Source organism: Populus alba, chromosome 3 (genome assembly GCF_005239225.2).
Source record: "Populus alba chromosome 3, ASM523922v2, whole genome shotgun sequence".
NCBI classification, from domain to species: domain Eukaryota; kingdom Viridiplantae; phylum Streptophyta; class Magnoliopsida; order Malpighiales; family Salicaceae; genus Populus; species Populus alba.
Genome location: NC_133286.1, coordinates 4,500,775 through 4,524,929, shown reverse-complemented (window position 1 = coordinate 4,524,929; position 24,155 = coordinate 4,500,775). Strand labels below are relative to the sequence as shown.

General features: G+C 32.8%; 2 protein-coding genes and 1 pseudogene across 2 annotated transcripts; 1 reads left to right on the top strand and 2 right to left on the bottom strand.

Annotated features, from left to right (window-relative positions):
* The first annotated feature begins 5,179 nt into the window (after positions 1-5,179).
* LOC118038119 (small nucleolar RNA R71) lies at positions 5,180-5,290 on the top strand (annotated as a pseudogene).
* A 10,054-nt stretch (positions 5,291-15,344) lies between these two features.
* LOC118038112 (cuscuta receptor 1-like) lies at positions 15,345-17,695 on the bottom strand. Its single transcript, XM_035044414.2, has 5 exons — positions 17,675-17,695; positions 17,577-17,580; positions 16,259-17,475; positions 16,094-16,198; positions 15,345-15,962 (listed from the first exon to the last, which is right to left on the bottom strand). The coding sequence occupies exons 1-5, from the start codon at positions 17,693-17,695 to the stop codon at positions 15,345-15,347; spliced, it is 1,965 nt and encodes a 654-aa protein (XP_034900305.2).
* LOC118038115 (uncharacterized) lies at positions 17,665-20,426 on the bottom strand. Its single transcript, XM_035044416.2, has 6 exons — positions 20,287-20,426; positions 20,004-20,157; positions 19,675-19,822; positions 18,901-19,040; positions 18,076-18,237; positions 17,665-17,825 (listed from the first exon to the last, which is right to left on the bottom strand). Exons 3-6 carry the CDS (start codon positions 19,803-19,805, stop codon positions 17,707-17,709), a joined length of 552 nt encoding a protein of 183 aa, XP_034900307.2. The 5' UTR covers positions 19,806-19,822; positions 20,004-20,157; positions 20,287-20,426; the 3' UTR covers positions 17,665-17,706.
* Between the last annotated feature and the right edge of the window lie 3,729 nt (positions 20,427-24,155).

Genomic DNA, 24,155 nt, shown 5'->3' with positions numbered 1-24,155 from the left:
AAAGTGCTTGTACCTGTTCCAGGCATGTGTGAAATGAAAGAATTAGAGGACTCACCTGATAATCATACCTTTGCTTCAATTAGCCAGCGAATATCTTCAGGAATTCCATGATTCATTAACAACCTCAATCTTGCACACCTAGCACGGTAAATTTTTGTAATTGCATTTAGAGGCAGAGCGGGAAAATACCTTTTCAACTTTTCAAGAGTGGTGTCCATTTTCAAATGAGAATTGGGGAAAAGATTCAAAGAAGGGAGAAAGAGCAGAGAATTGTACAAATATATACAAATATCAGTAATTTGGGAAACTGAAAGAACCGACTTAAGTCACGGAGTACCGTTATCCGCCATTTGACCGGGGTGAAAGAGAGACTAGAAAAACAAAAGTTATACCAAAACACAAAACAATGTGAGGAAAAAAAAAATCAATCTTTATATACAGGATCACTCAATTCAATATAGTCATTTTCAACTGAAAAATTGTCAAAATAAACTTTTAAACGATGCCCATTTACCTTGAAAACATTGCCATTCTTTGGATTCTCAATATCACAGGCCCCATATGGATACACATGTTTCACAATGAAAGGACCGCTCCATCTTGATCTTAGTTTTCCAGGAAATAAATGGAGTCGAGAATTATAAAGCAACACTTTTTGACCAACATTAAATGTTTTTCTCAGTATTTTCTTGTCATGAAAGTCTTTGATTCTTGCTTTATGAATTTTTGAATTGTCATATGCATCATTTCTTATTTCCTCAAGCTCATTTATTTGTAATTTTCGCAGCTGACTAGCATCATCAAGGTTTGAATTGAAAGCTTTTAATAGCCCAATAAGCTTTTATGTTCAATTTCCACAGGCAAGTGACAAGGTTTCCCATAAACTAGTCTATAAGGTGACATACCTAATGATGTTTTATAAGCAGTTCGATAAGCCCAAAGTGCATCATTAAGTCTTAAAGACCAGTCTTTCCTATTAGGGTTAACGGTTTTCTCCAAGATTTGTTTGATCTCCCTATTAGCAAGTTCTACTTGTCCATTTGTCTGGGGGTGATAAGGGGTGGTAACTTTGTGTGTAATTCCATATTTCTTCATTAAAGACTCAAATGACTTGTTACAGAAATGTGTTCCACCATCACTTATCATGGCCCGAGGGATTCCAAATCGACTCAAAATATTGTCTCTTAAAAACTTGATCACTGTTTTATGATCATTATTACGACTTGGAATTGCCTCTATCCATTTTGAAACATAGTCTACTGCGACTAATATGTAAACAAAACCAAATGATGGAGGAAATGGACCCATAAAATCTATACCCCAACAGTCAAAGATTTCAATGACAAGAATAGTATTTAAAGGCATCATGTGACGTTTTGAAATAGATCCTAACTTTTGACAGTTTTCACAAGTTTTGCAGAATGCATGCGTATCTTTAAACATGGTGGGCCAATAAAATCCACATTGTAAGATTTTTGCAGTTGTCTTTCTTGATGAGAAATGACCCCCACAGGCCTCAGAATGACAAAATTTAATAACACTACTTACCTCATTGTCGGGAATGCATCTTCGAAATATTTTGATCAGGACAATATTTGAATAAGTAAGGGTCATCCCAATAAAAGTTCTTCACTTCGTTCAAGAACTTTCTTTTGTCTTGAGTACTCCAATGAGCTGGCAAATGTCCTGAAACAAGAAAATTAACAATATTAGCAAACCAAGGCATTGTAGAGATAGAAAGTAAAGATTCATCAGGAAAGTAGTCATTAATTGGTGTGATGTCAGATCTTGAATCAGTTGTCAATCTTGACAAATGATCCGCGACAACATTTTCGGTGCCTTTCTTATCCTTGATTGTGATATCGAATTCTTGAAGTAACAAAATCCACCGCACCAATCTAGCCTTAGAATCCTTCTTAGAAAGAAGATATTTCAACGCTGCATGATCGCTAAAAACAATAACAGGTGAGCCAACAAGATAAGATCTGAATTTTTCACATGCAAATACTACTGCAAGTAATTCCTTTTCAGTGGTAGTGTAATTCATTTGAGCACTATTTAAAGTTTTACTTGCATAGTAAATCACATAAGGTTTCTTGTCTTTTCTTTGTCCTAAAACAGCACCCACGGCATAATCACTAGCATCACACATTATTTCAAAAGGTAATGACCAATCAGGAGGTTGAATAACAGGAGCAGAAGTAAGCAAGCTTTTAAGTTTAACAAAGGCTTCTTCACAATGTTCAGTCCATTCAAAAACATTATCCTTTGTTAGAAGGTTACATAATGGCTTAGATATTACACTAAAATCTTTGATGAACCTTCTATAAAAACCAGCATGTCCTAAGAATGATCTAACATTTTTAATAGATTTTGGTGCTGGTAAGTTGGCAATTAACTCGATTTTAGATTTGTCAACCTCAATTCCTATTGATGAAACAATGTGACCAAGAACAATACCATTTGTTACCATAAAATGACATTTTTCCCAATTCAGCACAAGATTCTTCTCTTCACACCTGTTCAAAACCTTTTCCAAGTTATTTAAACAATCATCAAATGAATCACCAAAAACAGAAAAGTCATCCATAAAATTTCAAGAAAACGTTCAACCATATCACTGAATATGCTAAGCATGCATCTTTGAAACGTGGCTGGTGCATTACATAATCCAAAAGGCATCCTTCGATATGCAAACGTACCAAATGGACATGTGAAAGTAGTTTTCTCTTGATCTTCAAATGCAATTTCAATTTGATTGTAACCTGAATAGCCATCTAGGAAACAATAAAATTCATGACCTGCAACTCTTTCTAGGATTTGATCCATGAAAGGTAAAGGAAAATGATCTTTTTCTAGTCATTGAATTAAGTTTCCTATAGTCAATGCACATGCGCCAACCAGTAATAGTCCTAGTTGGAATTAACTCATTCTTCTCATTTGTTATCACAGTAACTCCAGACTTTTTGGGTACAACTTGGGTAGGACTTACCCATTTGCTGTCAGAAATAGGATAAATGATTCCATTATCTAGAAGCTTAATGACTTCATTTTTCACTACTTCTTTCATATTAGGATTAAGCCTTCGTTGCATTTCTCTAGATGGTTTAGCATTTTCCTCCAAATAAATCTTGTGTGTGCAAATCAAAGGGCTAATTCCTTTTATGTCAGCTATGGTCCATCCTAATGCATTTTTGTGCATTTTCAGAGTTTGTAATAACTTACCTTCTTGATGAACATTAAGTTTGGAAGAAATTATTACCGGAAAAGTTTCATTTTCTCCCAAAAATGAGTATTTGAGATTAAATGGTAATGGCTTCAAATCGGGTTTTGGTGGTTGAACACTTGAAGGTATGGACTCAATTGATCGTGGTGGCAATTCCTCAATTTTTGGTCTCCAACTATTTGCCTTTGACTTTTCCTGAAAATAAACCATTTGCAAATCTTCAGATTCATTAAACTCAGTTTCACTGGAAGAATTTTCAAATTGATCATAGATTAATTTTTCAATAAAATCTACTTCCTGTAAATCATTATTATCTCCAGGTTGCTTGTAAATGTTAAAAACATTCATCTCTAATGTCATGTTTCCAAAAGATAACTTCATCACTCCATTCCTACAATTAATTAATGCATTAGAGGTTGCAAGAAATGGACGTCCTAAAATAACAGGAATTGGATTGCATGCTTCAACAGGTTGTCTATCCAACACCATAAAATCCACAGGAAAGATGAATTTATCAACTTGTACTAACACATCTTCAACTATTCCTCTAGGCACTTTTACAGATCTATCAGCAAGTAAAAGAGTTACAGCAGTAGGTTTCAACTCACCTAGATTGAGACTTTGAAAAACCGAATATGGAAGTAAATTCACACTAGCTCCAAGATCAAGTAAAGCTCTGTCAATTTTATGTTCTCCAATAAAGCAAGAAATTGTAGGACAACCAGGGTCTTTATATTTCAAAGCATTATCATTTTGAAGAATGGCACTTACTTGTTCGGCTAAAAAGGCTTTCTTTTTCACATTCAGTTTTCTTTTCACAGTGCACAGATCTTTCAAAAATTTAGCATAAGACGGTACCTGTTTAATAGCATCTAACAAAGGTATATTGATCTTTACCTGTTTGAAAGTCTCAAAGATATCAGAATTATGATTGACTTTCCTTTGTTTGGTCATGGCATGAGGAAATGGAAGTGCTGGCGGTGAATCAGCCTTTTCTTTGCAATGTTCAGGTTCAACCCCTTCCTTACCCTCAGAGATAGACTCTTCATCTTTCTCACAAGGTTCAAGAGTGGGTTTTTCAATAACCTTACCACTACGGAGAGTAGTGACTGATTTGACTTGATCCATATGTTGGTTTTCCGGAACCACTTGCACTTGAATTGTATTGCCCTTTGGGATTTTGTTGTGGTTGAGATGGAAACTTACCTTTCTCCTGAAAACTAAGAGCAGATGTGAACTTTGCAAGAGTATCTTTTAGATCTGCCATGGTTTGAGCATTTTGAGTGTTGATTGTCTCTTGCTTTTCAATGAATGTATGCAGTGTTTCCTCAAGATTTCTTCTAGGAGGGGGAACATAAGGAGGTGCATATCCATGAGAATTTTGAAAATTATGGTGTGCTTGAAATGGTGGCTGTGAAGTTTGTGCATTATTGTTACCATTCTTCCAACTGAAATTTGGGTGATTTCTCCAACCAGGGTTGTATGTTTGTGAGTATGGGTTATTACTTGGCCTTTGAAAACTATTTAAAGCATTGGCTTGTTCATGGAGACATTCCTTAAAAAGAAGGCAAAGTTGGACAATCATTGGTTGAGTGTTCATTAGTTTCACAAATTTGACACACAATTTCTTGAACAGATTTTAAACTGACCACTCTTTTTTAATTCTAGTGCCTCAACTTTTTTAGCTAAAGATGTAAATTTGGCTTGGAGGTCATGATCTTCCCTAAGGTTGTACATGCCTCCATTAGATGTATGAGGTTGAGTTTTACCTGGTGCCTCACACGTGCCTGTGGTGTCCCAATTTTGAGCATTTTCAGCTAACAAGTCTAGGTACTCCATTGCTTCATCAGGGTCTTTATCTTCAAAAGTTCCATTGCACATCAATTCCACCATTTGCCTATCTTTAGGTGTTAACCCTTCATAAAAATTGTGAAACCAATCTCCATCTTTTCAAAACCATGATGAGGACAGGTGTTAAGCAAGTCTTTATATCTATCCCAACACTTGTAAAATGTTTCTCCTGGTTTTTGAGTGAAAGTGGTGATTTGTCTTTTGAAAGAGTTTGTTCTATGAGAAGGGAAAAACTTCTTTAAAAACTGTTGTTGCATTTCATCCCAAGCACGAATGGATCCTGACCTAATATTTTGTAGCCATGTTTTAGCTTTATCTTTTAATGAAAAAGGAAAAAGCTTTAATCTGATGGTGTTCATGCTACAATTTAAGTCATTATAGGTGTTACAAACTTCTTCAAATTCTCTTAAATGCAAGTATGGATTTTCCAATTCTAAGCCATGAAAAGTGGGTAAAAGTTGAATAATACCTGGCTTAAAATTAAAATGAGACGCATCAGGAGGAAAAACAATACATGATGGTGCACTTGTTCTTATTGGATTCATGTGATCTTTAAGTGTTCTCGCACGATTATTCTCATTATTCTCATTATTCTCATTATTCTCATTATGAATTGACTGGTTATCTTCTTCGGCCATGTTTTCTAAAGAAAATGAGGATTTCCTAGAAAGTCTACCACTTAATGTACGTGTCCAAACTCTCATGCAAGTGCAAAGAAAAGAAAAGAAAAAGAACAAAAATTAGAAAAAACAAATAAAAGTAAAAACAAAAGAAAATAAAAGAAATATATAATTTATACAATACTTACCTTCCCCGGCAACGGCGCCAAAAAACTTGACACGACCAAAAGATTGATGTCTTCTCCCAAGTGCAGGAGTGTCGAAGTAATAAATAACCCGGCAAGACCGGGGTCGAACCACAGGGAGGTTAATTGTATAAATTATAAATAACAACACGATAACAACAACAACAATAACAACAATAATAATAGTAATACTAAGAGTAATAATAATAATACTCAGTACGTGGCGTTGTTATACCTGAGAATGATCTAAAAGATCGGGTCACAGGTTTCCAGCCTATATACTGAGTTTATGAAAATATTAAAGAGATATATTATATAATATAAACAGATTTCTGATGCGAATGAACAAGGCAAGACCAACAATGTCAGGATCCTTGATCAAACACAGAGCATACTTAACGTACATATAATATAACAAGAATGTAAATAATAATAATAGTAGTAGTAATAATAAAGAGAGCTTTGAGAGGTAAGGTTGATGTAAGGATTAAACAATAATAAAAACAAATGTAAAGGTTAGAGGATTCACTAATGGTATTTCAAATAAATATAATATAAACTCTTTTTATTACTCAACTGGAAACCACACACAAAGGAGGTTCCAATCGGATGATTTATCGTTATTAGCTCATTATAAATTGTTAACATGATCATATTAATTATCTTATCTAAGTAACACCATACTTATAAATATCATCAGGCATTCATGTTGCTAGTTTATGTTAACAACAAATCAAGTTCCTATCATAATAATGATGTCGGCCGAAAACTATGAAGGATCAAGCATTTGATGTACCAAGTGTTATACAACACAAATCTAGATTAAACATTAAGCAAGGTATTAAGAATTAGTAAGATAAAAAGATAAAACATGTTAATAACAATCTTTCTTGGATATAAACATTAAAGTCCATGTTAAGTTTATATTATATCTATTCTAACACCACTAGTGAAACCTTTTCACCTTGACATAATTAACTTAGCTAAACATAATGAAGAAGAAAAACATAAATAAACAATAAAGAACATAAACATGATATAAGTTAACTAAGTATAGGAAAGGAAATGAAAAAAAGCATAAACAAGATATTAATATAGCATGAAAGAAAAGTTGAACATTACAAAGAGAGAAAGCAAGAAGATGATTTTGATCTGAAAAATAATATATAAATACATGGCAAATGCCTCCTTTTATAGGCTAAAAATTAGAACTATTGATTGGTTGAAAAACTATTTAGTTGGTGGCCAACCATTGATTTGGTGGCTGGTTTTTGACAATGTTGGCTGCTGGTTCTTGACATTATTGGCTGGTTATTGATATTGTTGGCTGGTCAAAACGTCATTGCTAACATCATAATTAGAGCCCTTTGTTCCATTAAAGCTGTGGGCAATTGTCTTAGCTTTCCAACAAAAAAAACCAGAGATCATTTGGACTTCTAGAACTCAAGATATGAGCTGAAAACCGAACAGTGTCCGAGCTGCAGGACAGGTTCCGACTTCTCCGTTGTTCCTAAGATCTGAACTTGAAAATGGCAGATTTGAGTCTTGGACTCTTCATGAAAGTTGTAGGTCTATGTCTTAGCTTTTCGATTCATATAAAGTAGACCTAAATCCGAGTTCTACAACTCCAGTTATGATCCAATAACCGAATGGTGTTCGAGTTTGGAATTGAACCAGCATCTCTTCTCTTAGCCTAGTCCTCTTTTTGTCTCTTCACTTTCAATAGTTAATCACATCAATAAATCCTTTGAATTGTGAGATATACCTGCATTCAAAATAAACATTTACCATAAATTAAAGATATATTATATTATCAGACTTGTTATTATAAAACATGTTGTAGTTAGGGAATTTAATGATACTTTAGTGCAATACGATGATATAAAACCTTAATGAGAATGCACTTTTAAGTACTAATCACATATGACCGATAATGTTTTGCTGGTTATTTGTACTTCTTAGATCAAAGTTATGAAGGAGACTTATTTCCCTAAAATAAATGAAATGTACCAGGGAATTGCTGCCAAGTTACAACAGGTAAATTGTCTCTGCAATTTCTTCTGGATTATCTGTAAAGCCCCATAAATAAAAATAAATAGATAAATAAAAAACATAAGATCGAAGCAATGTATCAATGAGTAATGGAGATTCGGTATGAAAGAAATGAATAACTAGTAGGAATGATAATAAATGTGTCATGTGATAGAGAATGATCTTCATAAACAAATTTAAAGGTATTGTTGAAGTCGAAATGAAAGTCATGATTTTTAATGTAAAACTCGTAATGTTAGTGAAATTAGTAATGAGTTTCATTGGATAAAAGAATAAGAAAAACAAGAAGATATGTAAACCCGATCTAAAAACTTATTTTGACAAATTAGTGATAAATGTTGTAATATTGAATTTATTGAGATAAATTAAGGAGAAATGTCATGAGAATCTAAGTAAATAAAGTAATGCATGAAATATATTTTATCATAAAAGACATTGATTGTCTAGTTTTACGATATCAATGATATATCTCAATCTAATTGTTGGATTGGGCTGAAATTTTATAAGAAACCCCCAAACTTATTGGCTTATCTTAGGTTAAAATTTCATGTCAATCGGAGTTTGGGAAGACTTTACGAGAGTACTCAAAATCGGGTAAATTAAGAAGATGACACAAGGGGCATTAATAAGGGTATTTTGGTAATTTTACAAAAAAAATCCCCTCTCCTCCTTTAAAGACAGCCCATGTCCTCTACAAATGGAGTAAACAAGAGGGAGACCATTGTTCTCCCATTTTCTTCATCTCCTTTTCATTTCTTCAAGCTAAATCGAAAGGGAGTGTTTTTGGGAGGATTATATCCAAGAAAACAAATCAAGTGACTAATACTTGAAGAGTTATAAAGCTTGGGAAAAACAAAGAGTAGAAGCTAGAACTTGAAAGAGGAGGACATGAGTTTTGTATATTTTTGCAAGAATTCATTGAAATAAGTTAAAGTAGCAAAGGTAAGGAACATACCCTCAAGTAATTTCGTTTTCCTCTCTTGTTCTTGCATGAGGAGAAGAAAACCTCCAAGTTTAAAATTCTAGGGTTCATGTAAATATTTTGGGTGAATGATTGTTCTTGTGAATTTTGAGATTAATTGCATGATAATGGCTTGAAACTATGGGTTTTGGGATGGCAACCGGGCAGGAATGTCGGCAACCATATCTTGGCTTTCCACCGTTGGATTAGATTGCTTTTTGGATATATTATTATGCTCAATGTCACCTACATTCTAACCGGAGGGATTGTCAATATCAGACTTCGTTTGAGGTCTGTCACTGGAGGAACATTTCTGGAAAATCACCCTTCAAGACAGCCTCGTTTGTCGGCCATTATATCATCTTTTCACCATTGGATTGGTCTGGATTTTGGATATATTGTTCATCTAGATGTTATATAAAATTTGAACAGTAAAGATTAGAAACAAACACTCCTACCAGAAATTGTACTTCCTGGACAGTAGGTCTCCAATTTTCAGGTCAATTCGGTATTGTTCTATTATAGGGAGGTTTAATCATTGGATGTATGTTAATTTTGGATATGTTATTCTAAAGATGATGATGTATAATTCCACCGTTTGGATTTATTGAATTTTAAATTTACAGAATGATGTTTTAAGTCTGGTTTAAGAAATATTGAATGAGAATATGATGTTTAACATAAAAAGTATGTTTTGGGACTAAGGATAATTGTAATGGGTTTAATGATGATGGAAGTGTTTGAGTCATGTTTGATGTGTTGATAAGTGATGGTATAGTTAAATTCTATAAAAAATAGTGGTGGATTAATACTTTGGTTTTGTTGGAATGGGAAGCATGATATGGGAAAGTATGTTGGGATAAATTGAAACTAACTTTGAAAAATTAACCTTTATTGTGATTGGCCATGCTAGTTAAATAGGTGTTGGAATGTTTGGTAAATTATGTGTCTTGATGAAGAAATGAATGGGAAATCATGGTAAGGGATATTGTAAATTGAATTATGATACAAAGAATCATTTTGAGTATGCTTTGAAAAAAAAAGAAGAATGGCATGTGTAGTCATTGCTAGAATTTAAGTTAAATTACATTGTTTGGTGACAAATTAAATGTTTTGGGACATTAGAAAAATATCGGTAACGAAAAGTCATGTCCTTTGGACATTTAAAATCTTTGATGAAGAATTGAGTTAATTGGACGGTTAATGTTAGTGTAAATAAATTCTAATATAAATGAATTTAAATGACAAGTAAGAGAATAAAATACATTCATGGAAATTGTTTACGGAAGTATTTGATTTTGTGAATTTATGAATATTATGAATAAATCAGGAAGATTCAAATATTGATTCAAAATGTTATATTGAAAAGTAAGTAGGAGAAGCATTCGCTCAACTTCTCAAGAGCTTGTATAGTAGGAGCTTAAGTAGAGACTGCAGGAGAGGCACAATAACAACAAGGGAGCGTGAGTCGAGCTTCTACAACTGGTAGGTGTCTTATACCTACACTTTTTACGTAGCGTTAATTCACTAACTTATTAAATTCTTGGTCTTTGCTTCTATGGGTGAAACCACAGAGAAAGGATAAAGTCAAAGAAATGAGGAATTAAAATGGCTTTGAGTACTAGATTGGTTTAAAAATATGAATTACGTTAATAGACTTCGTTGATGATCGTTTCTGGAACTTGATTAGCGCCCGAATGCAAAGGCTAATGATGTTAGTAAGGTTTACTAAAATCGACATAATCATCCCTGAAAATGAGGGATACTGAACTTGATTAACTACTCAGGCAAGAATAGTTAATAATATAGACCGGTGTTGTCGATATTGGCAATCACACAAAACTTGATTAGCTATTCCTGAAGTGAAAGCTAATGATGTCAAGAATCTTGACATCAACATTTTCAGAAATATTCCAATGTATTATGGAAAGAAAAATCTGATTGGCTATTTCAAGTTAGAAATAGTCAATGACATCAATCAGTGGCATTGATTTTGGCATTTACAATGAACTTGATTAGTCAGTCCTAATATGGAAGACTAATGACACTAATGGAAATTCATTTGTGTCAGCATTCCCTTCCAAGTTTTGGGGGAGAGGTATTATAATGGTATTTATGATAGGGAATAATTAAAAGTGTTCATGAAATTGAGGATTGACATCTTGATAGGATTATTCATTCGGCCATGAAGAGGTGGATATTGATTAGAAATTGTGGAATAAGATGGGCGGAGGAACTAGTTACCCGGTAATGAGCTAGCTAGTGGCATCATTGTTTTGTTTTTAATGACTGGAATATGCAACTTGAGTTAAACGTATTTAGGTGGTGTTAATAGTGTCGAGATAATTAACTTGTCATAGTATAAATGGAATGTTGGATGATACTTTACGGTTAAACAAAAATGGTAAATTGTGTTTATGTTATGGATTATTGAAGAAATAAATTAAAAATAAATAAATTGATGAAGACCTAATCCTTGTGAAGGATGTAGGCAAATATCGTATCGCTTGGGACGTGAGAATAAAAGTTCATTAACCATGGTAGGTGTTATATACTTGAGGAATGCAATCATATATATTAATTGATGAGTTGTAATTGATACAATGGTTAATGAAATTGATGGTAATTATAACAGTGTAATAAAATGCCAATAACATTGATGGATAATGAAATTTGGCCTTAATTATGGTGGCCAAATGAGATTAGATTGATGAATTAAATAGATTGATGTATGTATGGTATTTATATTATTTGAAAATAGATCAGATATGAATATTGTGAAAATGATGATAGATTCCATGATAAGGGGAGATTTTACGTAAAATCTAAAGAAAAATCGAAATGTGCCAAAATGGGCACAAGAAATATGTAAGCTGAATAAATTTATAAACCAAAAGTGGACCGAAATCATGATGAGTTTGATGATTTATATGAAAAAGCCATAATGGGTATAATAAATGTTGGGATTGAAATTGACATAAAGAGATAGAGAGTAAGAGAGAGAGAAATCACATGGTAGATATTATAACGAATTAAATGTGCTCTTGAGATGAAACAAGACACAAAATGAAAATGTTGAATGATTCCATGAATGATGAATAGAGATGTAATAATGGAAGGTTAAATGAGAATTTCAAAGAATTATGATTGCATATCGTTGAATATATGTTTAATTACTTGTGCAGGTATTGTGTGATTTTCCTTCTATGCTATATTTTATTTTTACTACATTTAATCTATACATTAAGAAATTGCAAGTTCTTTAGATTCATGGTAAGAGTAGTTTTTTAGGTCCTCTAGTCTTCTTTTGTATGATTAAATAAGAAGATGGATATTAATGTATTTTGTCTTTAACGAACTAAATGACGTAATATGAAATAATACTCCTTTTACATTAAGTGTCAGGACATAAAAATGTATTATTTTGTATTTGTAATCTTAATGTTTGTTTTTATGAATTATGTGTGTTAATGAGAAATAAATGAACATGCAAAATGTTATGCATGTACCAAGCATGATGTGAAATTAAGGTTTTACATGATTATGATATGATTGAGAAATGAGTATAATTATACAGGATGATTGTTGATAACTTGGGACCTTCGAGTATAAGGGAAACTTTGCCGAAATTTCAGCAGGAATTTCAACAAGTCGTAGATAAGTTCAGTGGAAGAAAAAAAAATACCCATATTTTTTAAGTTAGGGCTCCAAGTTCTTTTACGAATATATTAAATTACAGGGTGTTACATTATCTGCCCATGCATGATTATATGCAATTTTCTCACGTTGAGCTTTTGTATTAATTTGTTTTCCTAATCAGCATTGCCTGTCACTGTATCATCTGCACTGTTGAGCTTTTGCATTATTCCATTGAATCATAACCATATCCAGTATTGTTGAATTTTATAGAAAATGAGGTTGAAATTCTGAATGTCTCACATCATAACTGCATATTTGATAAGGACATTTTTGACATTTTTTTGTGTGCTTAGGAGAGTATTGAAACGGGAATAAGAATGGTAGTACTTACACAACCCTTTGCATCTTTCCATTCCATCAATATCGACATCCTCTCGAGTTTCCAGCATTAATTCCACTCTGCTATTGCTATTTTTATCTCAACTAATTTATGTTGTCCTCTGCCCTTTTTTTGTTATTTTATTTTTATCAATCCCCTTAAGTTTGTTTGTGTTACTTTCTTTCTGACTGGCACCTGAAGAAATCAAGCATATGGCCGATAATGTTTTGCTGGTTATTTATACTTCATAGATCAAAGTTATGAAGGAGAATTCCCGGTTGCAATCATTGAATGTGCAAGGTTTTATACCAATGATGCAGCCGAACAATATGTCAAGCTTGCAGCATGGCTCTTTTTCATCTTTATCTGGGGTTTCTATGTCACAACCAATCATGATGATGCGGGACGAGGGATATTAAGAAAAGAAAAGGGGGAAGAGAGAATGATATTGTAACAAAAATATTTGAGCTTGTCATCTTGAATCATCTCTTCTAGAATTTTGTCCCTTTCCTTGCCTGGGGCATCAAACATCAAACATCAAACATCAAACATGACCTGACATGTTGAGGAAACAAAAGGGAGGTGTTTTTTTAAACACAAGGCAGATTTTTATGAGGGCAAATCTTCAGGTCCATCAGGTTCGCGTCAAGAGTGATACTAGTTTAGTTGTCTTTTGTTTTTTACCATGTAAATTATTAGTAAATTAAATGATTTATTTCCTAAAACTTGAGATGTTATATCAATCCGTAAATTTTGTATGTGTTGTCTTTAATATAATATTTGAAACTCTAAGTACCTATTTAATCATGCATGTTTATAGTTGAAATTAAATCTTTCATTTGAATTACATTATATGATGTTATTGAATAAGATGTTTTATGTTGATGATAATGAGTTGGGTTGAGATCTAGGATGATTCGGTCGTAATTGAGTTATGAGATGTGAGATATTATAAGTGTAAATAGGGTATATGTTGATAACTTGAACCTTCCAGTATAGAGGGAATCTACCGAAATTTTAGTAAAAATTTTGGTGTAACCTGTATATTAAAAAAAAGATTTTACCTGAACGTAGAAAATCGAGGTTGAATATATAATATATCTTCTCCTTTGATCTAACTAGATTTTTTTTAAACACAAGGCAGATTTTTATGATTTTCTTCCTTTTGGTCATTAAATTTTTTCTTAGAAGGGGCTTTGGTTTGATTCCAACAAGCTGCGGGCAAATCTTCAGCATTTCGACAGGCAGCCTCATGAGCAAAAGAAAGACAATCTGCAACCACTCCAAGCTTGTCGTTGCTCCCTGTTCCGATTAGAAACAGAGATTCAAAAAGCTATGCTACTATCCCGAGACAAGAGTTCCAACGAAATCTACTGTAAGTTCCCAAGACACTCTTTTTCCAGAAAATCATTCCTCTGCTTTGTATAAAGTGATCCATGAATCTGTAGAAGAGGAAGCTGTATGGTTAGGATATAGTCTTGTTGGGTCAATTAAAGAGGGTGTGAATTAACGTAGGCCCGGTTTCACTATGCAATAGAGACATTGAAGATAAATCAGGAAGAGGAAAAGAAGCCTCAATCGCTCTCAACATGAGTGTTTGAAGTGGCTCGACTCAAAGAAACCAAATTCAGTTGTTTATATTTGCTTTGGAAGCATGGAAAACTTCACTGCCTCTCAGCTTAAGGAGATTGCAGCAGGCCTCGAATCTTCTGGGCATCAGTTTATCTGGGTAAGTTAGAAGAAACAAAAAGAGTCAAGAAGACAAGAAAGATTTTACCTGAAGGATTTGAGGAAAGAATGGAAGGCAAATGGCTAATTATCAGAGGAAGGGCACTCTAAGTTTTGATTCTTGATCATGAAGCAATAGGTGCATTTGTGACTCACTGAGGATGGAACTCAACTCTTGAAGGCATAAGGCCAATATTTTCTGAGCAATTCTATAATGAAAAATTGGTGACTGATGTTTTAAAAACTGGAGTTATGGAATGGCTTAGAGTGCATGGAGATCATGTTAAAAGTGAAGCTGTAGAGAAGACAATCACTCAAATTATGAGTAGCGGAGCAAAGAAACGGCCAGGAAGGCTGTTGAAGAAGGTGGATCTTCTTGCTTCGATTTCAATACTTTGATTATGAGGCAATTTATTTTCAATGAATAACTGAGGTGGGGTCGCCCTTGAAACAAAGGCATAGAATATTTTGTTTATACTTTAGTAGTGGTTTTGGCCATTTATTTCAGACAAGTATTGAGAGTTGAAAGAGTAATCACACTCGAGATAATGACCAATCCAAATCAGTTCCCTTCCTAATGGTTCAGGAATGAGAAGTCCAGCTTATATATTTGATGTAGAGACAGTACACTACAAATTAAGAACCCAATAACTAGACAAACAATCATCACAAACTAGGAATGACTGTCTTCCCAGTAACAAATTCACCTTCTGAAGTTGGAAAACTTGCGAAAACTAGCCACCACAAAATAGTAGCATGTATCGATGCAGTCTTCGATGATGCACAACCACCTGCGTCGCCAATATGGATTGATGTAGAGAACTGCTGCAATCGTCATCACCACAACTGTGTAACATACACCGAAACTGATGTAGAAAAACTCCATGTCTATGAAACCATCATCTCCTTGTTCATCATCAGGCACTAGCTGTGATGGCACTACTTCCTCACTACAATTGTTTTGCAATGGAGGTCCACACAAGAAAGGATTTCCTTCGTAACAGCTTTCATCGAAGGTCCCAAACTGATTTTTTCTCTCTGGTGTCCTACCTGACAAGTTATTATGCTCCACACTAAAAACTTCCAGTGTGGTAATTTCAATAAGTTGTGGAGGGATGGCACCATTCAAGTTGTTGTAAGAAAGATCCAAACTCTCAATCTGCTTTAGGTTTGAGAATGTTGCAGGGATAGATCCAGTGAGATTGTTGTGTGACAAGTTTAATGACAGTATCTCACCTAAGTTTCCAAATTCTAGTGGGATTGCTCCTACGAAGTTGTTATTAGAGAGATCAATACCAAACATGTAGCTGAGAACTTTCCCCTTGTAACCATAATACATATTTTTAGTTGTAAATTCTATCACTTCTTCTGTAAAGTTCAGTGGAAAACCCTTTTCCAACCTTTGAATGCTTTCCATTAGTGTTGGACTCATTTTTCATCATAATCATTTACCATGTAATCTGATCGAAAACCAGCTTGGGGAACCACTACTTTCTGGGAATTTTCCTTGAAAGTGAGATTGCCTAAACAAGAGGGTAGTGGACCAGAGAGCTGGTTCTGTGAAACATCCAAAAATGCTTAACTGTTCTAAGAAGCATAACTGAACAGGGAGCTCACCATCAAAGTAATTAGCCTCAGAAGAAGAAAACTCAATGATGAGAGATTGCCAATCCAATTTGGAATGGAGCTGGTGAAGCTGTTATCTCGAAGATCCATCGTAACCAGGGAAGTGCTGTTATAAAATCCATATTTTAATGGACCGCTCAATCTATTTTTGGATAGATGAATATGGGTTATTTGTGGTGGATTGAAACAAGATGGCACATATCCAGACAAGTTGTTCTCAGAAAGGTTCAAATATTCAAGGTAGTCAAGCTTACAAAAAAAGTCTCTTGGGATCGGACCCTTAAAATGGTTTTTGGACAGATCAAGTACTCCACCGTATGAAAAATTAACAAAGCTCCTCGGAAGCATGCCTGAAAATTGATTGTTACTCAAATCCAATACATTCCATTCATTCCACCCAATCCAGTCATTCCACCTATATAATGGAATATCTGATATCTGACCCCAAAAGTTGTTACCATTTAGGTAGAGAAATTTTAAGGTAGAAGAATTGAACACTGAGGTCGGTAATTGCCCACTCAAATTGTTGTTTGACAGCTTGAGAACCCATATTTTTGTTAGTTTTTCTAGTTTTACTATAGACAATTGATTGTTGGATAAATCTAAAGTTCCCGGAAAACTAATATTTCCTAAACATGAAGGAATACAACCTGTGAATCCATTCTTGGCCATCCTTAAGGTGTCTAGATTTGGAAAGATCAAACAAATATCTTTTGGAATTTGACCGTTCATGTTGTTGTTGGATATATCTAATTGGGTCATATTTGGACATGGGTGATCTGGCAATTGCAAAGTACCAACAAAGGAGTTCTCGCTCAGATATAGTCGCTTCAATCGTGTATTGTTCTTAAGCAACCACGATGGAAACATTCCGGTGATGTTGTTGTGGGAGAGATCAAGGGCTCTTAAGTTGTATTGGTAATAGAGGAAGTCGGGAATATCTACATTGAGTGCTTCCGATGTTGGACTACTTGAGAAGCGGAAAAAGACTAATTGGAACTTTGGAATCAAATTATCATAGGCAGCAGGTTCTATTACTAGTTTGTTGTTCTCATTGGAGAAGAACTTGAGGCTTGAGTGGTTCATAAAAGGCTTCATTGAAATGGGAACTTCAAAGAGGTTATTTGATAGTGAGAGGAATTTAAGGGATATGAGGTTAGTAAGAGGACTAGAGGCAATATTTCCAGTAAATTGGTTTTCAGAAACATCTAATATTTGTAAAGATGACAAGTTCCCCAAACAATCTGGGAGTGAACCCCTAAATTATTTCCAAAGAGATATAACTGCTTTCAGATTCTTCAATTCATACCAACCTGTACAATTTATCTTGAAACAGTCAAAATAGTGTTGAAAGAATCTTTTATTTGTGATGTAATCATTATAGGCGGATGGAGAGTTGTTACTTACCTTGAGCGGGAAGGGTGCCATGGAGGTCACATTCACCAACAGACAATACTTGAAGAGCAGGCAATGCTCCAATGTCCTGAAGAAAGTTTATTGGGAGAGAAAGTATTATCTAGATACAATTCTTCAAGGGTGCTCGAATTGAAGAAAGTCCCTATGAAAAAGAAAGAAGAAGAGACATGATGAAAATAGCCATTCCATTCAATATTATTAATTAAGATTTAAGAAACTAAACTATGATTAGCCTTGACTTAAATTAGTATCCCTGAGAGAATTGATATTGAATAGTGAGATGATTTTTGGATAGAAACAACAAATTGCCTGAAAAATCTAGAGATTTCAAAAGGTATTGTTAAAAAATAGAGTTAATAATAGAAGATGCCAAGAGATATTCATAACTTTACCATTGACAGTCATCGATCCTAGCAACATATTGTATGATAGATCTAAAGACTTGAGAGAAGAAAGTCCACGCAGATGTGATAAAATGTTGTCGTTGAATATATTATTATGGCTCAGGTCTAGGTTCTCGAGTTTCCCTAAATGTGATGATTTGATCTCAAAACCTGCAAGAGAGTTAATGTTTTTAAGAGTAAGTCTTAGATAGAGACTAAAGATAATTAGAATTGATGAGTTAATGTTTCAATTGATATATGATTCTCAAATTATACATAAACAAATGATACATGAGCGATCGCATATTTAATTATATAAAGTCGTTAAAGATTAAAAACAATTTTTAAATATCATTGTAATTGGAAAAAAAATAAAAATAAAAAACAATTTATGGATATAAAGTCGTTAAAGATGGAAGCCAGGTTATGATCTCAACAGTAATTAAGACAAGAATAATAATTGATCCTAGATAGAAACATATTGCCTAATTTTGCAAAACTAATTAATTAGTTTTAAAAAAATTTAGAAACTTTTTCACGTTTTATTTCTTCTATGTCCAAATATTTCACCATTCACCACGACTATAAGGCAATATCCTCCACCACATAATAATATTTTGATTAAAAAAAGAGGGAATAATAAATGGCTACAAACAAGAATTAAATATCAAATATGTGGGTTTTATGTTGTTCTCTTTATTGACAAAAACAGTTGAGAGTTTTAATAATTACAATTTTCTTAATTATAATATTATAGGAGAGAGCTTCATATTATGTTATTCAAAACCCATTCAAACTCAAATGCATTTAAAAAAAAAAAACTATGTATTATACCTGATTCTGTCAACATATTCTCTGACAAATCCAAAGACTTGAGGGATGAAAGCCCACTCAAAATTGATAAGATTCTGCTGTTCAATCGATTGTTACTCAGGTCAAGGTCTCTAACTTTCCCAGCCTCATCGGTTGGAGTACTTGAAAACCAACAAGATATACATAAAAAAATATACAGTGCATAGATTAAGGAAGAAGATAGATTGCAAGTAATGTTTTGATCATCCTAGTTTTGATCTCTTTAATCTCTTCATGTCTTATTAGAAAAACAATTATTGGATAAGATCAAAGCTCCGTAGATATAATTCTTCATAGATGAAATCGCAATCAAACATGATGAAATGCTATCGTTGATACTTATATATATATATATATATATATATATATATATAATATATATATATATATAAAGTTCTCAATTTTCTTGATAAAGAGAATGTAACTTACTATTGATAGTCCAAATATTTCACCATAAAATAATATAAAGCCATGATTAAAAAGAGAGGAAATAATAAATGGTTACAAACAATAATTAAATATCAAATATGTGGTTTTTATTGCTGTTCTCTTTATTGATATAAAACAGTCGAGAGTTTTTCTAATAAAGAAATCGGCAGTCTCTCTCGTTGCCTGTCTAGTGATTTGTATTAGAGAGTTTTTTTTGATAGTTTTTATTAAATATATATAAAGTCGTCCTCATTTTTGTTGATAAAAAAACAATATAATTAAGAGAATGTCATGTGAAAGCATTTAGTTAGAAACTGTGTATTATACCTGATCCTGTCAGCTGATTTGCCTGATAGATCCAAAGACTTGAGAGAAGAAAGCCCACTCAGAATTGATAAAATGCTGATGTTCAATTGATTGCCACGCAGGTAAAGGTTCTCTAATTTTCCCAGCCTCATCGGTTGGAGTTGATAACCTACGTGCAAGATATACATAAAAAAATATACAGTGCATAGATTAAGGAAGAAGATAGATGCAAGTAATGTTTTTGATCCCTTTAATCTCTTCCTGTCTTATTAGCAAAACAATTATTGGATAAGATCAAATCTCCATAGATATAATTCTTCAATTCTCTTGATAAAGAGAATGTAACTTACTATTGATAGATCCTGTCAGCTGATTGACTGACAGATCCAAAGACTTGAGGGATGAAAATCCAGTTAGAGATGGAAAAATGCTTATCGTTGTATTTATTCCCACTTAGATGAAGGTTCTCCAGCTTTTTCAACCTTGATGACAAGACTTTGAGACCTGCATGATGTTCCTCAAGAGCATATTGAAAGGAAATAATTAAACGCATAGAAAAAAAATGATACGAGGAGGAGAAAAGAAAAGGTTTCAAAGCTAAATAAATAACTAAAAGGTTACCATAGAAGCTACCTGATCCAGCTGTCAACCCAGTGCCTGATAGATCCAAAGACTTGAGAGTGGAAAGGTTACCATTGAAACATGACAAAATGCTTTTATCATTATTAAATCGGTTAGCACTTAGGTCAAGTTCCTCAGTTTTGATGATAGGACTTCGAAGCCTGGAAGAGAATCATCAAAGCAAGATAATTGACATTAAACACCAACCAACCTTCATTTATTTTATGATTATAATTAAGTGCAGAAACATTGAACTAACCTTCATTCTCCAAGCAGCCAACCATCCAGTCTCTCTCAATGTAAGACTTTGCAATTCTTAAAAGGCTGAAACAAAGATGCGTTGAGAACCCAATCGCCCAAGCGGAAATCCGTCGCACCGAAAAGAGAGAGTTGGATCACTCGCCTTGTAGTGTTATCACACTCGATCCCATACACTCACAACAATTACTACCGTCCACCCAAGCTCTCAAGTAAATGTGATCTGGGTTGATCAAAGATTGGATCTCCAAGAGACCAACCCTCTCTTCCTCCAAACATCCATAACAACGACCATACCATTCGCCAACCAGAGTCAATAATGCTAGCAGCATCAAAGCCCCAATTCTTTTCATCATCATCTTAGATAATTCTATGAATTGTAGAATATTGTTGTTTGTTATGTGCCTTTGGGCAACCATAGAGGTCCTATTTATACTACACTTTGGCCATTTAATTTCCTTGACTTTATCTGCATATATTGTGCAGGTTCCATGTTTGGAGATTTGAATATTATTTTATTTCTTTTTGGAAATATTCTTGATTTGAATATTATTTTATTTTATTGTTTAGCACTTAGTCTATTTACATTTTAATTATATTTTGGTTACTAATTATCCAATTTATATAAATAAAATAAAATAAAAAAATTATTGTAGTACTTCAGCATTGTTATCGACATTTGTATGTGATTCCGTGTAAGATCTTTTTTACTTTATAATTATATTTCTCTCGTCATAATTTAGAATCATTTAGGAGCCTACTTGCATGGTGTCATCTCACTATCATATATATAATTAAATACATAAATTATCAATAATTATAAATCTTATCCCTGTGAATTGTGTGGCTATAGATTATATACAAAAACTTCAAATACATAACATACATACACACTCTTTTGTTTTTATGTTAGGAAACGTATTCATGACTTGTTTTTTATTACATTTTAATATTAAATATATTTTTTTTAATCGAGTCAAAAGATATATCATTTATATGATTAGAATGAGAAGACTAATCATTTTTCTAGTTTTTCTCCCTAGTTATAAAATACATCTGGTTTTTCAATTCCAGATTTTAAGATAAAAGGAATTTATTTCTTGAAATTAAGGCATTAAACAATATACAAATATTTTTAAAAAATTAAAATAGTTTGTAAAAGTAAATTTAGTTTTTGATTGAAGTGCAAACTAGTAGTAAATGAATAAAAAGAAACTTTATTGATTATCTAATGAGTTACTTCTCTAAAAAGGATGCTATACAAATGGAGCTTCCAACAAAAAGATATGGGCAGTTCGAGGGAAAAAATGATTCGTAAATTGAAAAACAGCAGCAGTAAGTAATAATTACAAAACACGATACGGAAACCAAATTGAAAAAGTGAGCAAGAATACAAAACTGGTTACATGTATCAAAAGGAACTGGAACCAATTTCTCCACCACTGTATGTCCCTTTTGTTCAGTCTATGTTTGGTGCAATCACCTAAAGCTAGAAACAAAAACAGCGCATTACTCAAAATATATGTTGCAAATTGCAAACACGTGCTAACAATAAATTGTGGCCACAGGATTTGCTTCGACCCCAGAGGCCGTTGAGGATATTCGTCAAGGAAAGGCTCACCCTCTTGATTTTATTATTTAATTTTCTAGGTAAATTAATTATCGACAGGAATCACAAACAGAAATGTTCTGTTTGTGAATTTTTTGTCGGTAATTTTTTGTTTGTTAATAATAAAAAAATATTATATCTGATAGATTTACTGATAAGTAAAACACGCTAAAAAAAATTTACCTGCTTCATTTCCTCGGTAATTTTCTCGGGAAGCTTGTTATGTAACCTTCAAACATACCGTATGCAATTCTGTCAGTGACTATTTAAAAAAATATATTTTAAAAAAAATCTATTTAACAAAACTAGAAAAAATAATTAAATAATTAAAAATCTATTTAAAAATCTATAAATAAATCAACTAAAAATTGATCTCACATGAAAAAAAATCCTACAACAACATTCATAAAATTATTAAGAACAAAAAAAATTAAAAAAAATAAATAAAAGAACAAATATAATGAAAAAGAACACAAAAAAGAAGAAAAAAGAAAAATCTTACCTTAATGTAGTTGCGAGTGAAGTTGAGAAGATAAAACAAATTCATAAAATATGTTAATTAAAAAAACAAGAGAAGAAAAAGAAGAAAAGAGGAGAAGAGAAGAGAAGAGAAAGGGATGTTAATGTTTTTTTTTTTACATAAGGGGAAGACAAAGAAGAAAAAGGGCAATGTCTATTGTGAAATGAGAGATTCTAATCTTTTTATTGGGGGTATTTTACCAATGGTTTACACCGAAAGATAATTAAATATTAATATTTTAAACTATTTTGTCGGTGCTTCCATCTGTAATATTTAATTTAATCAAAATTTTTCAGAAACCACCAAATATCACCGATGACTTTTCAATCCGTCGATGATTTCATATGTAATATTTAATTTAAATATTCAATTTAATAAAAAAAAATTTAAAAACCTATCAAATAACATTAATGACTTTTCAATCTAGTGGTGATTTCGTTTATAAAAAACAGTAATTAACAGTGCAATTAAGAATTCCAGATTTGGGTCATAGATTGGCCTAATACTTGGATCAAGATTTGGGTCATAGATCAAATGTTATGTTTATTAAAAACCAAAGTTATTAAAACATGATTAGATTTAATACCCAGATGAGGGTTTAGGTCATAGATTGGCAAAATACTCGGATCAAGATTTGGGTCATAAATTGGACAAGTTAGCTTATGTTGACTGGTGTTAATCTAAAATTGTATTATTTTAAGATTATTTTAGAAAAAATCAAAATTGCATAGTTAAACAAACATGTGGAAAATCTCACTGCAAGTTTTTAACTGAGTTGACTAGGTTGTGAGTTGATTTATCTGGTCGATTAGGCTTAATTAGATCAACTCTCACTTGGTTTTTTCTAAACCTGAATTGGGTTAGGTTCCAGATTAAAATGTTAGGCTTGAATTAAATTTTATAACGCTGATTAGAACCACATTGTAGGAAAAAAAAAATTGAATTGCATAAAAGTAATTAACCAAAAACTAATTGTAATTTCATAAAGAAAGGAAAATTATGAATCAAAGGTTAAAGCTAGGCAGCTCACTTTGCATGACAATGACGGATATAGAAGACTAGCTACTTTTTTTATGGAAATAACGTGTGGAAAATCATGCCTTAATTTTGACGTTGATGGCAAAATCAAAGAGTATCATTGATAAAATGAACCACAAATGATATTATTTCTAAAATACTTCTTGTCATTATCATGACAATAAGTCTTTTTCTTTTTCTTTTTAAACAACCTATTTTTTGTAACACAATCAACAAGTAAGATGGATAAGAATTTGCAGTGTGAGATGGGTTTGTGAGACTATTGCCATCTCATTTTTTCCACGATATAGTCCATGAGACCATTGCTATCAAGCGTTTTTTCTACGAGATGGGTCCTTGAGACCATTGCCTTGTAAGCTTGGGAATGTATAATATGCTTTAATTTCAATTTAGTTTACAATAAATAAATAAATAAAATGCTTAAGCATAAAAAATAAATCTCAAGTGTAGAGTATT

What these genes read in the sequence shown, in the direction of transcription:
- LOC118038112 (XM_035044414.2), bottom strand. Translation starts at nt 17,695, where the DNA reads ATGGCACCCTTCCCGCTCAAG. An exon ending in TGAGGCTAATTACTTTGATG is followed by an intron (nt 16,199 to 16,258) that starts GTGAGCTCCCTG and finishes GATGTTTCACAG; the next exon opens with AACCAGCTCTCTGGTCCACT. An exon ending in GTTTTCGATCAGATTACATG is followed by an intron (nt 15,963 to 16,093) that starts GTAAATGATTAT and finishes TATGGTTACAAG; the next exon opens with GGGAAAGTTCTCAGCTACAT.
- LOC118038115 (XM_035044416.2), bottom strand. Translation starts at nt 19,805, where the DNA reads ATGAGGCTGGGAAAATTAGAGAACCTTTACCTGCGTGGCAATCAATTG. An exon ending in AAATCAGCTGACAGGATCAG is followed by an intron (nt 19,041 to 19,674) that starts GTATAATACACA and finishes TTGGTTTTCAAG; the next exon opens with TACTCCAACCGATGAGGCTG. An exon ending in GAATATGTTGACAGAATCAG is followed by an intron (nt 18,238 to 18,900) that starts GTATAATACATA and finishes ACTCTCTTGCAG; the next exon opens with GTTTTGAGATCAAATCATCA.